Source organism: Bombus pyrosoma, linkage group LG9 (genome assembly GCF_014825855.1).
Source record: "Bombus pyrosoma isolate SC7728 linkage group LG9, ASM1482585v1, whole genome shotgun sequence".
In the NCBI taxonomy this organism is placed as follows: domain Eukaryota; kingdom Metazoa; phylum Arthropoda; class Insecta; order Hymenoptera; family Apidae; genus Bombus; species Bombus pyrosoma.
Window position 1 is genome coordinate 11,610,558 of NC_057778.1, and position 14,648 is coordinate 11,625,205.

General features: G+C 33.0%; 2 protein-coding genes across 4 annotated transcripts; one reads left to right on the forward strand and one right to left on the reverse strand.

Moving 5' to 3' along the window:
* Positions 1-4: 4 nt before the first annotated feature.
* Positions 5-5,239, forward strand: LOC122570586. Of its 2 annotated transcripts, none has more exons than XM_043733087.1 (3): positions 5-610; positions 3,326-3,438; positions 3,815-5,239. In XM_043733087.1, the coding sequence occupies exons 1-3, from the start codon at positions 547-549 to the stop codon at positions 3,914-3,916; spliced, it is 279 nt and encodes a 92-aa protein (XP_043589022.1). In that variant the 5' UTR covers positions 5-546; the 3' UTR covers positions 3,917-5,239. The 2 variants fall into 2 exon arrangements, with proteins under 2 accessions (XP_043589022.1, XP_043589021.1); XM_043733086.1 differs by having other exon boundaries at positions 6-2,332.
* LOC122570585 (protein bicaudal D) lies at positions 2,619-13,886 on the reverse strand. 2 transcript variants are annotated; one of them, XM_043733083.1, is made up of 8 exons: positions 13,391-13,886; positions 12,940-13,080; positions 12,022-12,858; positions 11,782-11,928; positions 11,453-11,485; positions 9,832-10,261; positions 9,490-9,744; positions 2,619-8,872 (listed from the first exon to the last, which is right to left on the reverse strand). In XM_043733083.1, the coding sequence occupies exons 1-8, from the start codon at positions 13,598-13,600 to the stop codon at positions 8,592-8,594; spliced, it is 2,334 nt and encodes a 777-aa protein (XP_043589018.1). In that variant the 5' UTR covers positions 13,601-13,886; the 3' UTR covers positions 2,619-8,591. The 2 variants fall into 2 exon arrangements, with proteins under 2 accessions (XP_043589018.1, XP_043589020.1); XM_043733085.1 differs by lacking the exon at positions 11,453-11,485 and having other exon boundaries at positions 13,391-13,874.
* Between the last annotated feature and the right edge of the window lie 762 nt (positions 13,887-14,648).

Here is a 14,648-nt window from a genome sequence, read left to right on the forward strand (position 1 = left end):
TCTGTGGGGAAAACGATGAAAACGAAAAAACGACTACAATTCGTGTTACAAATGATTATATTTCACTTTATGTTACAAAAAGAATCTCTAATGCGGGTAATGTCCCGATTTTATAGTTTAATAACGTTCAACTTCAGCAACCACGCTCGTGGCCTGAACATTCTGCGCTGTCGTTACACGTTTCTTCACCCGGTAAATAAGTATCGCTTGAACATCTACTTAGTATCTACTATCGATATCGTCTGATTAACACGAGCGACGCTCTCGTCTGACTAACTTCGCAATTATAAGAATAATAAACACGGAGGAGTGGGGGGAGGAGGATGGAAGGAAAAAAGTTACGAATTCGCTACAAACTTCACGGTTGCGATCTTTGATCGATCTCCGTTCTACGATTACACAAGGTTGTCTTACACATAAGATGTGTTAGGTACGTGTATACACGTCTACGAAGAAAATATACCAAGTTAAATTCTTCGGTATTCGAGTGTCTTATCGTAACGTTGAAACGTCTCTTTTTTTGTCTTATGATGGCGTTTTACACTAATGTGCATTTACACTATTTACAAAGACATCGGGTCCATGCACGAGCACGCTGTCGGATTGAAAGGTGCGCTTTCTTTGGTTCTAAACGTCTATCAATAACGAAGGATATAATGTCCAAATAACGTGGAATAATATCATAGAACGTAGGAAGATTACAGGCGACGAACGTGATAAGGATTTTTATAGGAGAACACGTTTATTACCACAAAATCGTCTTCCTAGTTAGTTCCAAAGTTAAGCGTCTGTTCTTTCTTTCTATCAAAGATCTTCGAAATACGATTAAAATAACGTTCGTCTCGATGCTTATCACTTTTTGCTTCCGGAAAACTTCAATTTTTTGGTTATTTCTTAAAGATCTTCAAACCTAATAGGTTGTTTTAATTAAGATTCTCTTATTTGACAAAAACGATATCAAAACCATATAATAAATAAGAGCATACTTCGATATCATGTTTCTCAGCTGTAATCCTCCATTGAGTTTGATTTGGTATTTTTGATAAAATAGAATCTCTATAAAAATAGCTTTGTGTTTAGCAACAATCTCCGAGCCTTTGTAAACGTTTCGTTTTAAAATTTAGTGAACCATTACGATGCCACTGGAAGATCTAAGAAGAGTCGAGTAATCGTAGATCACATTTTCACGTGGTATATATAAACATGGTTTTACGAAGACGTAGCAAAGCTAACGGAACGAGAGATTGTATAACTTCTAGCTATGAATCACTGTTTTAATTTCACTGCCTAGACTAATCCTATAAGAGTAACTACATATATGCCACTACCTACGTTCTAGGGAATACAGTCATTATAGTTTTATACCTACTGCTAGCGATTTTACTAAGATCGGATATCAATATCTCTAGTATATCATATTCCAACTATCTGTGGCATCGAAATGCTTCACTGGTTCAATCAAAAATTTTACCAAATAAAGTAGAACCTTGATCATCTGAACCGATCGCAACGCGTTGGCGTACCTAATAATCGAATAATTTCAGACGATTCATATGAGACGATTATTCGCTAATTTCCAATTATTTTAGAAACATTGGGTTGGCAACTAAGTGATTGCAGATTTCGTCAATAGGTGGTATTGGCAACATCCGCAATCACTTAGCTGTCAACCCAATATTAACGTGTAAACAAAGACATAAGATTTAGACTGTAAACGTAACGATTTGTATTGTACGATGCTACTTAAGAAAGTATCGATCGATATTCCGATCGTCGATCGTTCCATGGATCGGTGTTCTGATATAATCGAGGTTCTACTTTAAAATCTCAGAAAAGAAAAATGTAAGCAGGATACCGTTTCAACGAAACGACCCGTTCCTTCGCCATTGAAAGACGTTCTTCTAACGTGAAACGATGAGAAATGGAATCGGTAAAAAAGAACAGATGAAAAATCGATATCTCCTCGACATTTTGACTAAACGTGGACCCTGTTAAGGTGCAAGAAACACACGAACGTCCTCGAAGACGTAAAAGCTCGTACCCATCCTAACCCCACGTATCTTTCTGGTCGACAATAATTTCAGCGCAAGCTACGCAATCGGTTAAATCGCTTAGTCTATGCCGTTTACGGGCTATAGTCTTATTCGGTACTCGACCGTTTTCTTTTTACTTGCTAACGTTCGTATAATACGATCTAAGCCAAACACGAACACACCACCGCCAGGAAGTCAGCCAGAATTGGGACGCAATCAGAGCTTTTATGGAAGCCTTGAGCAAATCTGCCTGCCAGTTATTCCCGATATCCCATTTTTCTCGATTACCCCGCCGGCAGGTAGACTCTGATGTTTATTGTTTTTTAATAATCCTCTTATTGGATTTTTCTCTTTTTTCTTTTCTTTTTTCCCTTTCTCTCTCTCTCTCTCTCTCTCTCTCTCTCTCGCTCTCGCTTTCTCTCTCTCTCTCTCTCGTTCGCGCGCTCTCCCTCTAAATTTATATCAAATCGTTCTCGATCAACTTTCTCACGAATGTAAAAATATAACGACGTTTGTCTCTCTTGTTCTTTCTTTTACATTCTTCCGTGTTTTTCTTTTTTTTCTTTCGTTTTCTTCGACGTTAAACGATATCGATCACTCGATCGTTTATCTTTCTCTCCTTTCTGTTAACCGTATAAGCTCGATGAAGGATAGACAGAAAGAAATACTCGTTCGTTCGGGAGATTATTTTTAATGCGAGTCGCAAACGAACTTTTTAACCCTCGTCCGATAAATGCTGGATAATCGTCACCAACGTCGGACATTTTATTTCGTAGCGAAAAAGCCTTTTTCCGAAAAGGTTCTTTTCTTAACATTGTTTAATTTATTCAATATATCGATACTTTACATCGTTTGATGCGAAGGTGATAACAGATTTATAACGAAACAAGTAGAAACTATAAGCAGGGAAAATTATCGAGTATTTAATCTCTACGTGTATGTATGTATACCGTAACACACGTAACTCGGAGCGTGATAAAAACGAAATATCTACGTAAGTCAGAATTGCTCCAGCTTTCGTCGTCCGAGGGTTAACCATTATAACCATTAACATGATAAAACGTTTCTAAAATGATAGTAATCGTTTAATACCGGTATTGTCGAAATGCAAGACGATGTTTCTTTTGAACGGTACTAGTTTTAATAAGTGACTCGCACCATTGTGAAAAGTAGAGAACAGACGTTTATATTTGTCTTTTGTATGGACGAAAACAGTTTGAAAATCTTCGATAAATATCTCCTTTGAAACAACAGTATGGTCAATCGTATTTTTCAATCTACTACATTTGCAGAGCAAAAAGAACACGTTTCTACGGATTCTTCCTTTGGGAATTTCAACGGGGTAATGCCTACAAAGAGCTTTGCCGATACATATAATATGAGACGAAGGAACTTTGTGAAGGACGTAAGTACGTGAAGGATAATAAAATCCCTCGAAAGGACAGAATGTCTTTGGCAAAAGTCACTTACAGCTTTGCGCTTTGGCGACCGAATTTCGTTCGTTCTTTTCTCGTCGGAAAACCTTTGCTTCTCCCATCTCTTCTCATCTCCCTTTATGCAAAGAATATACGCGTACAATTATCAAGATAATTACGTCTCGAATTATATTAAGAAATTTAGCGTTTTAACCCTTTGAGGAATGTTTTCTTTAAAACAATACGATATATCGCAATTATGTAATGATTATGTATAATATATATATATATATATATAATATAATAAAATAAAAGAAAGTACATAACAATTTTATATAATAATTAATGCCATTTAAATAATTCCAGATTCATAGTACTCTATGCTACAGAACGATACGATATTTCTCAATTAAAACCATCAAAAGGATCGATGTGTATGTACCTAAGCTGCGTTTGTTTGCGAAGTGATCACGAGATTTTAACAGCGTTACAGTCAGCTTTATCACAACGGTTTTGTCGATGATACAACGTATCAATATCTGTGTTGATATCGGTATTGCTATTCGTATCGATATCGGTATCAATATTCTGGATGTTACAAATATTTACATCCCAAATTTGTCAAGTATTTTAACAATTGGGTATTCAGGTATTTGAGCACTCGAATACATATGTTTTCAGATACTTCGATACCTTGCTACTTGGGTTTCTTAATGTTCAGGTGCGTAAGTATATATTTGTATATATGACATTTAAGTGCATGAATATATGGGTATTTACGTACCTGATAATACACAGGCAATTATAACTACTCAAATACTCGAGGATTTATATATATATGTGTTATTCATCTCGTAAATAATGCCATTTTACTACAATACGTACGTATGTACGAGTATATTGGATACGAATAAAGGATTATTTGCCAATAATCAATCGATAACGTATCATCTCTCGTGCTTAAAATTGTTTTGTCCGTTAACATATCTTTTAGTAATTTTCCTATTAAATTTTTAGAAAACCTTTTAATAAAACTCCTCTTACGACGACTTTAAACTCAACTCTCAAACTCAATCTCGTTACTTTATGGAACGATCCAATATTTGCTGAATACTAGAGTACATTAGTAATCGAGTAATTTAATGCGTATAGATATAAAAGTATTCTAGTACATATTTGGATATCTAGATGTTCAAATTATTATTACCTACATGACCGTGTAGATATGTATTTTAAAGTGCTCGAATACTTCAATACTTGGATACGTTTTGTTATATAATATACGGATTAAAACTTTAACGATGAAAACGCACTTTGTTCCACAAAGGGTTAATATCATACAACATCTGATAGAAATTATTAGAATCAGTATTTTGCTTCGAAACGATTTCGAATCGCCTTTGGACAGCGCGGACGGCAAGGCGAGAAGTTAAGGACGAATTTCTTTACGTTAAGGACGAAGTCGGAAGGAGAATGTAGTAACTAATAACAGTAAGAATAATCGAGAAAGAAAAGAACATTTTTCTCTAGTTCTTTCCTGGCAGTGGCGTGAAGGGAAGGGAAGGGACGGTGGCTTGAGGCTGGCTCGGTTTATGGACATAAATTAGAACTACCTGTGTCTATCGCACGAACTTCCACTTAACAATGTAGTTTTAAATGGAAAAAAGAAATTAATTTACAATAATGTACGTGTAACTTTCACTTGAACATATACATAATGAAACTGAGGAGAAAACATATACAGCAAATAAGTAATAAAAATAAAAATGGGAAAATAACATAAAACAAAAATAATAATCTTTGAATTTTATTCCATTGATTGTTAGCTAATGTTAACTAAGGGGAAACAAAAACATAAATAAGATTTTCCATCTCTAGCTAAAATCGTAGACACAGGCAATACAATAACTATACGGTATAAATACAATAATAGTGATAACTGATCAATTGATTGATAGTCAATGAACGATCGATAAATTCTCTTTAGGTACTCATCTGGATTCCGCGACGAAGCTGACAGCAATATCGCAATAATTAATATACAATTGTAATGTTGTTAATAATAATAGTAATAATGACAATAATAATAATAATAATAATAATAATAATAATAACACTAATCATGTTAATAACAAATTTGATTAAAGACGGTTCACAATAAACGTACATGTCATATACATATGCAGGATATACTTCCTTACATAAAAATTTTCACCATGATTCAAAATAAATATTATCCTAATAAAAGCGTACGTCTGATAAATATGAAGCATGTATATATAATAAATATTGCTGTTTTCAATTAACATTGAAGCAGAAGAAACGTTGAAAACTTGCAATTAATATGACTCTCAATAAAAAGCTTGTGAAATTGCACGAATATAACTGCATTTAAATATCCTGCATAATGTACCAAGCACATTATGCTTGTATCTCTACGAAAATATACGCACACACACACGCTCGCGCGCACTTCGATGAATGATTAAAATTTCAATGTAATTAGCGCTGGTAAATCTCGCAGAGACATTAGATGCCCATAAAATACTTTTCTTTTGCTTTCACGAAAATGAAAATTTCTCTTGCATAGTGCAACTCAACATCGTACCATTTTATATATACACTCTCTTATTTTTTCTTCTTCATTTATTTTACATTCTGTTTTGACAGAACGAAATAAAAAAAAAGATGTATGGATATATATATTTCGAGTGCTACAACAAAATAGATTGCAACAAATATACAAATGAACAGGATCCTCTGGCACAATAATTTACTAATAATATTAGTTAGCTTACTAACTAATAATATTATTAAGTAAACTAGAATAGTATTAGTGAAATAACAAGTGACAAGTTGTGAATCGTAAACTTCTGTTGCACAAAAATGTTTTTATAATTTTACAGTTTTCACTGTTTAAACAGTTTAACTTGACTTGTTCGCTAAAGAAACTTGTTACTGTTGCGCAAGAGAATTAATTAGCATTGGTAACTTGTAACTAGTGATGGGATCAGGTCCGATATGTGCTTAATGCTTATAAATCAGAGTCATATCTAATAGCCAAGGTTCGCTTCATGGGGTCCGAATAGTACTCATAACATGTAATGATTCATTCATTGTACTTGCCAAGTATCCGATCTACAGAAGGTATTTTCAAACCTCAGACTGAGTACTCGAGTTTCGAAAATCTACTTACAAGTACATCGATATTGAAATGAATAAATACTCTTACAAGCACTAATCGAGTCATGAGCGTCAGGAAAGCACCATATATCATACTTATACCTTATCGAGGCGAATCTATTTCGAATCTGTCGTGTTCAAGTTCGAATCTACTGCGAATATACGCGAATGTACTGCTTCCTTTTTTCGAAATGCTTATAAACGATTCAGATCTAGTGAATCACTGTTCAAACCTACTTGCGACGTATTTGAACCCATCACTACTTGTATCTTGTAGCTTGGAAAATTTCGCTAATAATATTAGTTCAATTGTGCAAGGAGGCTCGAAAATTTAAGAAATTAAAATAGTAGCATGCATGTTCATAAATAATATATAGCCACCTTAGGTTGCATCTGGTAATTAGTTATGTTTTCTATCATCAATAACTGTGTCAAGTACTAAAATCCAATATCACTAAAGCAATTATTATGCATTGATCAATACCAAAAAGCACAGCTGCTAGTTAAAAAGAAAATGGTTAAAATAGATAAACAGACATAAATTAACAACAATCAAAATTATTAAATAAAAAATTATAGTGAATGCAATAATATTGCTAATATATATATATATATATAATAATAATAATAATAATAAGAAGAAGAAGCTGCCCAAATTACACAAAATTGATTCGAAGCCTATTTAGGCCAAGTTTTATGAAATACTACAAAAAAATCCTTTCTCACAAAAATAATAAAATCACAAAATACTATCGTATAATAATAATCTATCAAAAAACGAGTTAAAATGCATTGGAAAACAGTGATTGAAATAAAAGTGTGGAATAAAATATAATAAAACTGTTTTCGCGCAAATGGTAAAATAATACTTCTTTGTCACGATCAAAGTATATTAATCTGACAAACTACTTGGAGAATGGGTCCCTAATTCTGTTATTCTGCTACTCTGTACTTTTTTTTCTCAACTCTACACGTCTACGATTTTTTTTTCCATTCTACTTTGATTATAAACGATTATAAACTCTACGGTCGCGCACAATAATATTGTCTCTATGGTATGCAATGTAAAGTTCTCGTTTTTCTTTTCCTTTGTCTACCTAAAAACAGTATACGTTCATTTTATCATGCATTCTTCTTAATAGAAAAAACTTACTATATAACCATATGAACCATCCATGCAGAATTATTTTCTATATGATTACACAATAATACTCAATATCATACCGAAAGGTGAAAAATATAAATCTAGCTACAAAGAAGAATATACGATTGCTGAACTGTAGAAATAAACACATTTACAATTAAAATTCCACATTTCGTTAAAGAAAGGATAATCGATTAAAAATCAATTCTAAATATCGATAAGCGTGCTACTCACGAGAATCATTGATCGATTCTGCGTGAATAAATCTCCAAGCATAGAATATTTTAGCAACTCTGCAACAATGTCGCCGCATGAAATAAAAATCTTGCACAACAGAAACGCATTCTATGCTTGCTAGACATCTCTACTAACAATATTGGTAACAGGAGGCAGAGATTTCTATCAGTTTCTACGATATGGAGCAACATCGATACAAGAACATATGAACATTTCAAAACTTTTCAAATGTCCTGATCCATGTCCCTTGTAACGCGTATTAGAAAAGCTGTTCTTCGCAACGAGAACAATCTTTAGTCTCTCAACCTTATCAGATGGAGTCGAAATTTGTAAAAATATTCACACGACATAATATATCCATAGTCCTACTCTATATTTGTAGTAAATTACACGATGAAAAAAATGTTTGTAATGCTAACCTGTTTCTCTGTTCTACTACTGTGATAAAAAGTAATCTTGAGCAAGCATAGCTACATTTTTTCTGTAGGAATGCAGATAATGTGACAATAAATAGTAAAAAAGAAAAGTTTAAAATCCTCGTTTTTCTCAGAACAGCTTGCTCCACATCTTCATCATTTTCTAGAAGAAATCTCTGCCTAAATGAGGACGGTTCGTCTGTTGCGACATTCGCATTCTACCTCGTCCATTTGCACTAGTGGCGTGTCTTCGAGTATTCCGTAATTCTCGATCGACCTCCAGTTCCTCCAATTTCATAGTCAAAACAAGTTTTTGCTGCACGGCCAGACGTAACAGGGAGTTCAATGTTTTCCTATCGTCTTCTGCAGCGGCTAATTGACGTTGGAGCTCGTCAACTTGTGTCACATATTCTTCACAACGTGCGGCAAACATCGCACGCAAACCTGAGAAGTGTGGTTAGCAGGTATTAACACCAAATACGAAGAAGCACCATAAAGGTAAATATCGAAAGCATGATATAGAATTAAGAAATAATGCGTTAGTTATATGTAAATGGAAAAATTGTTCGTAAAAATTAACGTAATGAATATGTAGAATTTAAGAACTATTTTAAGTATTACAAGACGATCAAAGCATAGGAAACTCTTCCTCTAATTGTAATAGATATTAATGACCATTCTTTTAGTAAGTACAGCTAATTTTACAAAAAAAGAACATTATTTACATGTTAAGGTAGTAAGTATATTATTAAGATAATAAGTATTATTTACATATTAATATATATTTTTGCTATGAAATAAAACAGTATTGTTGATAGCAAACTCCTAATGCCACTGCAAAATCAATTGTAGTGCAACTCATTACAAGCAATAAAATGTACATAAATGCTGATAATCGCGATTAGTTTTACGTTAATAAGTTAATATACAAATGTTAGAAACACAAAAAATAGAAAAAAAGGATAAATTAACTATACTCTTAAGTGTCATCTTAAGTATTATTACTCTAAACATAATGTATACATTGTTACAAACTTGAATAAACTTCATAATCAACTTACTTGAGAATGTAGCAGCATTTTCTTTTAACATTCTAAGCTCATTCCTCAGTTTCAACATAGTCTCATTAACGATACTCTTCTCATTTTCATATTTGCCCTTCAAATTCGTAAGTGCTACTTCTGCGGTATTCTTGTTCGATTTAAGCACCGTTCTCAAAGTCGCGATTTGCTCGCGTTTAGCCGATAACAAGGCCTTCAATCTAATTACTTGTTCTTGTAAATCTGCTACTTCCGCCTTGTTCTCATTCACTGAACCTGTGATTTGCAATGAAGAAACGGTATATTATAAATTATGCGTCAATTGAATAAGCAAGTAAAAATTACGAAATTGCTCAAACTTACCCTCGCAAACGTTACAGACATTCGACTGCATTCCTTTAACTTTGGAAAGTTCGATCGTATGCTCTACGGCACTTCGAAGGTGTTTTATTTGATCCATCGCAGTTTCTATATGTTTGGCGACTTCTTTCGCTTTACTCAGACTTTCTAAGTCCTTAATTTGAATGTCGGTTTTAAACAAAGTCCGACACCATTCTATCTTTCCATTCTCTTCTTCCTTCTCTGGGACGATCTTCTCGTGATCGAGGACCACCCGTGAAGGAATTTCTCCATTAACGGTGCAAACATGATGATAAAGTTGCGCTAATTCGTCAGAGATATTTTGCAAATCGTTTTGTGCAGAATCAAGGAAACCACCAGCTTCCACTGCAAGTTTTGAGAGAATAGAAATATCGGATTCAAGTTGTATGCTTCTCTGTTCTGTATCTAAAAGCTGAAATACAATAAATAATCTTTATATTCGTATTAACTTTATTTTCCAAAAATAATGCTATTTTTATCATTTGCTGTATATTCATTGCGATTTTATATACAGAGCGTTTCCCGTCTTACCCAACAAATTGCAGACACATAATCTACAAATAAAAATAAGGAGAGAATGTTATATAAGGTTTAAGCGTAATCACTTTATCACAAAGTTGCAAGCAAATATTTAACATAACGTGATCAAACGAAAGATCAATTAATCATGACAATAAATAAAATTCTGAATAAATCTGTAATTAATAAATTCCATAATATATCAATATCAAGTTTGTATTAGCAAACGAGGGTATTTTAAAACGAGAAATTAATTTTTAAGAGATTATCATCAACAATACTAGCTATGTGAATAATCTCAAAATATCATATAAATAGAAGGAAAACATAATCAACCTTTCATATTCTATAATACTATCATGTAGCATTAAATATTTGTAATATACTTTATATATACTAAAAATAATATAACTTTGCAGCAAAGCAAAACTTCATATACCACCTCTTTATTATTTTGACTTCTAGATTATAGTTTTATAGCTCGTCAAATAAGAAAGGGAACACTCTGTGTAATATCAGTTTTAAAAACTTCGAGTACAAAATTAGATTGTTTACATATCAAGAAAACAGTACTTGGCAATTGAAATAATTTTTGCAAGACTGTACAAGATTGTATATGTATAGAATGTCTGTTTGAACATCGTGCAAACAGGCTCTGTGAATCTGACTCATGCTACGTTAGATGCAAGTAGAAACGAATAGAAGGAGAGTATTCATTGAATTTTTGTTCCTAAGCACATTCTATTTTAAAGCCACAGTGCATAGCGATTGAGATCCGTACATTTATTCGGGCATTCGATAAAAGAACATTCAAATAGACGCTAATGTGTCAACTCGTTTGTGAAAACAAATGCTAATACATATAAAATTTGTGATAAAATTCACAAAGGAGTTTATAATTTGTGATATGATATATTCGTCAGTAGCCATAGGAATATGTATAGTTAAATATATGAAATTATCAAAAGCAACGATGAGTTGTTAGGACACTGAAAAGCAATCTGTACGGATCATTAAAGGAGCCAAAAGACAAGTTGTTATTATAATAATTGGTAAATACGTCAAAGGGACCACACGTTCCAACCTTTTCTCGAAGGCTCTTCTCTGACTCGGGGATCTGAAATGCCATAATTTCTATTCAAAGTCTAAATTTTGAATATTAAATATCATTGTGTCAGAGTCACAGTTTATTGTTGTTATTTACATGTACCAAATTTTTCATCAATGAAAATTTATTAGATTACCGACTTACATTTCTGTTCTTCATAATAGTTGCCGCAATGTTGCTGTTTATAAATTTGTAAGACAAGAGGCATTATACAAAAATGAAAAAAAATTAAATGAACGATAATAAAAAGGTAAAAATAAAGAGAATGAAATAAAAAATGAAAACAGTGGTAAAATATTATGTACCTTGTTTCTAAGATTCGTTAATTCTGTACGCAGTTGTTGAGTTGAATCAGATATAGTTAAACCATTTTCTAAGTCAGCCAAATCCTTTTGTAATTGATTCACTTCACGCGCGGACATAGTGCTCCATTGATGATATTGCATTATCGCCTAAAATAAAACACAAGATCAATACATCAAGTGCAAGATATTATAATACAAGAAATTGAAAACAATTTATTTCAGTATATTTTGTATATATACCTGATTCAACTTATCTAATGTTGTTTCTTCGGTTTGTTTTTCAGGTAACTTGGAGTGAAGGTGATGTAATGACTGCACATGAGCTGCTAGTTGCACTATACGCGCAACAAAGGACTGTAATTCGTTCTGACTTTTCTCAACTGCATATTGCGACTCCCGCAAATTTTGCGTAAGATGAGCTTTCTCAGATTCAGCTAATTCTAATTGTTTTTCTAATTTCTTCAATTCATTCAAATGAATCTCAGAGAATAAATCAACTTGTTTATCAGTAGCAGAAGTCCCTGGTTCTTGAGTTTTTAAGTCTGCTTCAATTCTACGTAATGCAGGAGAATCATCTTCCCCATCACTACATATTGTTTGATCTTCTGTAATTCCTCTAATAGAAAGCGCAAGATTGCTAAGATTATAAATTGATTCACTATTAATTCTTTGATCCAACTCCTTCTTAAGAGCATATTTTGCTTCGCGCTCAGCTTGTAAAGATTCAAGCGCTTCTTCCATTTGCTTTTCAGCAATCTTTTTTAAATTTGTTAACTCTTCAACTTGACTATTTAGAAGCTCCACCTCTTCTGTCAATCTCCTTATTTCATGTTTGGCACCTTCAAATTCTACTTGACTGGATCTTAAACCAGACACTTGTTTCTGTAATGAAATATTCTCATCTTCCAATTCCGAATAGTCTTGGAGAAGTCGAGCTTCTCGAAATCTACATTCACGTAACATAGTACGTAAGGATTTCCTTTCTGCCTCTGCTTGTTGATGATCTTTTCCAACTTCTTCACGTTCTTGCAACGCATGATCACGTTCTGCTTGCACAAGTTCCAATTCATGACGTAACTAGATAAAATAATATCAAATAATAAACGTATGTACACTACAGAAATCGTCATTGTTATGTCTTTTAAAAATAGCACATACCTGTTTGGCTTCATTTTCCAATTCGATGATCTGTGTCTGAAGAGATGTTTCTCTTGCAGCACTTTCGTTAAGAAGAGTCTCTTCTTGTTCTATACCACTTTTCGTAGTTAATTTTGTGGTTGTCTGAAATTTTGCTAAAGCCTAGAAGAATATAAAAAATAATTATTTGCATAAAAAACTTAATTTAACTAATACCATTTTGAAATTAGAAACTATCTTGATTATAGCAATAAATTTCATACTAATATGCTATCTAATTCAATTAATGCACATTTAATTGCCTTACTAAAGCACGCAGTAATTAATGCCCGATAATTATGATCTGATTTACGAGAAACATATGTTAGAGAAATGGAAAATTAAAAATGCAAGTAATCGTTCCAAAAATTTTCGATAAAGTGACAATTAGGTAATTCACGTGCACCAAAATATGAAAGGTAATTGAACTAACCTCTTGCGTGATTTCTAGCTCGTGTTTCGTGTTTTCGTAGAGGGCCTCGAGATCGTTGCATCTTTGTTGCAGGGCGGACTTCTCCTCGAGCAAAGCGAGACCGTATTGAGCAGATTGTATTTTTTCCGTAGAAGCTAAATCTAGTTCCCGTGATAACCTTTCGATCTCGATCCTGAGTTCCTCTATCGTGACTCCTTCTGTCGTGGCCATTGCTGTGCGCACCGTTTAAGATCAGTTCGCTCCCTTTTCCGTCGAATGCTTTCTCGTCGTTACCGCAAATAAATCGGAGCATCGGCGGTCGTAATGTTTTTTGAACGTCAAGGCATCATGCGAATGTTCGTGATGCTATTTTCTTGGCGTGCCCACTTCCCGAAGTCTCACATCTTCCGAATATTCACGACCGTTTGACAGACGTGAGATTAAGGTGAGAGGGCACGGGAAACTCACACAAACCGGATACATATTCCTATACATGTTCCACGTTCCTAGATTCTTATTTCGTTATTCCACCGTTCCGTTCTGTTATACCATCAACATGACATCGTCATTTTTTTTAGCAATCGGAATTTTAATAACTTCCTCCAATTCTGGACAAAAAGATTCTTTTCTTACAATCAATTTTTTAAACATTTCAAATATATAGCGAATGAAATTCATTTATACCAAATGATAAAATTATTCATTCTTTTCAAAAGATATCTTTTAGATCTTCATATACATATGATAGCTTAAAGTACATAAATATTTTAGTTGAAAATTTTTTGGCAATATTGTAAGTTTTACTAGATTATCATTGTAAATAAATAATTTAACATGTGCACAGTCTTTTACTACCTTTTGAAACTCGTTTCCTTTTCCCAAGACTGTAACATTTATTACTCAATTTTAAAGTTTTATAAAGATGTATATAATTATTTAAAATGCGACGCAAAACGAATAAAATTAAAAAAATACTGAAATATTCAGAGAATAATAATCAGCATGCATGAAACAACTAATTCATAAACTACCTACATTTTGCGTCGTTAAATCATCATTTATATAAACAAATACTCGATGCAAAATTATAAATTGGATATTTATCATGCTGATAAATTATGCAAGAGAATTTGAACATTACGACACTTGCAGTACTTCTATGTACAAGTTAACAAAAAGATATAAAACGCTTAAAAAAATTTTGCTTAGTAATATACACAAAGGATTAACGAACTGAAAAGGAAAATTATAGATTTACATTTTATTAATAAGTGATCTC

What these genes read in the sequence shown, in the direction of transcription:
- LOC122570586 (XM_043733086.1), top strand. Translation starts at nt 2,119, where the DNA reads ATGCCGTTTACGGGCTATAGTCTTATTCGGTACTCGACCGTTTTCTTT. An exon ending in CTCGATTACCCCGCCGGCAG is followed by an intron (nt 2,333 to 3,325) that starts GTAGACTCTGAT and finishes CTACATTTGCAG; the next exon opens with AGCAAAAAGAACACGTTTCT. An exon ending in GAAGGAACTTTGTGAAGGAC is followed by an intron (nt 3,439 to 3,814) that starts GTAAGTACGTGA and finishes AAATAATTCCAG; the next exon opens with ATTCATAGTACTCTATGCTA.
- LOC122570585 (XM_043733083.1), bottom strand. Translation starts at nt 13,600, where the DNA reads ATGGCCACGACAGAAGGAGTCACGATAGAGGAACTCAGGATCGAGATC. An exon ending in TAACGAATCTTAGAAACAAG is followed by an intron (nt 11,486 to 11,781) that starts GTACATAATATT and finishes ATGGCATTTCAG; the next exon opens with ATCCCCGAGTCAGAGAAGAG. An exon ending in AAATGCTGCTACATTCTCAA is followed by an intron (nt 8,873 to 9,489) that starts GTAAGTTGATTA and finishes CACACTTCTCAG; the next exon opens with GTTTGCGTGCGATGTTTGCC.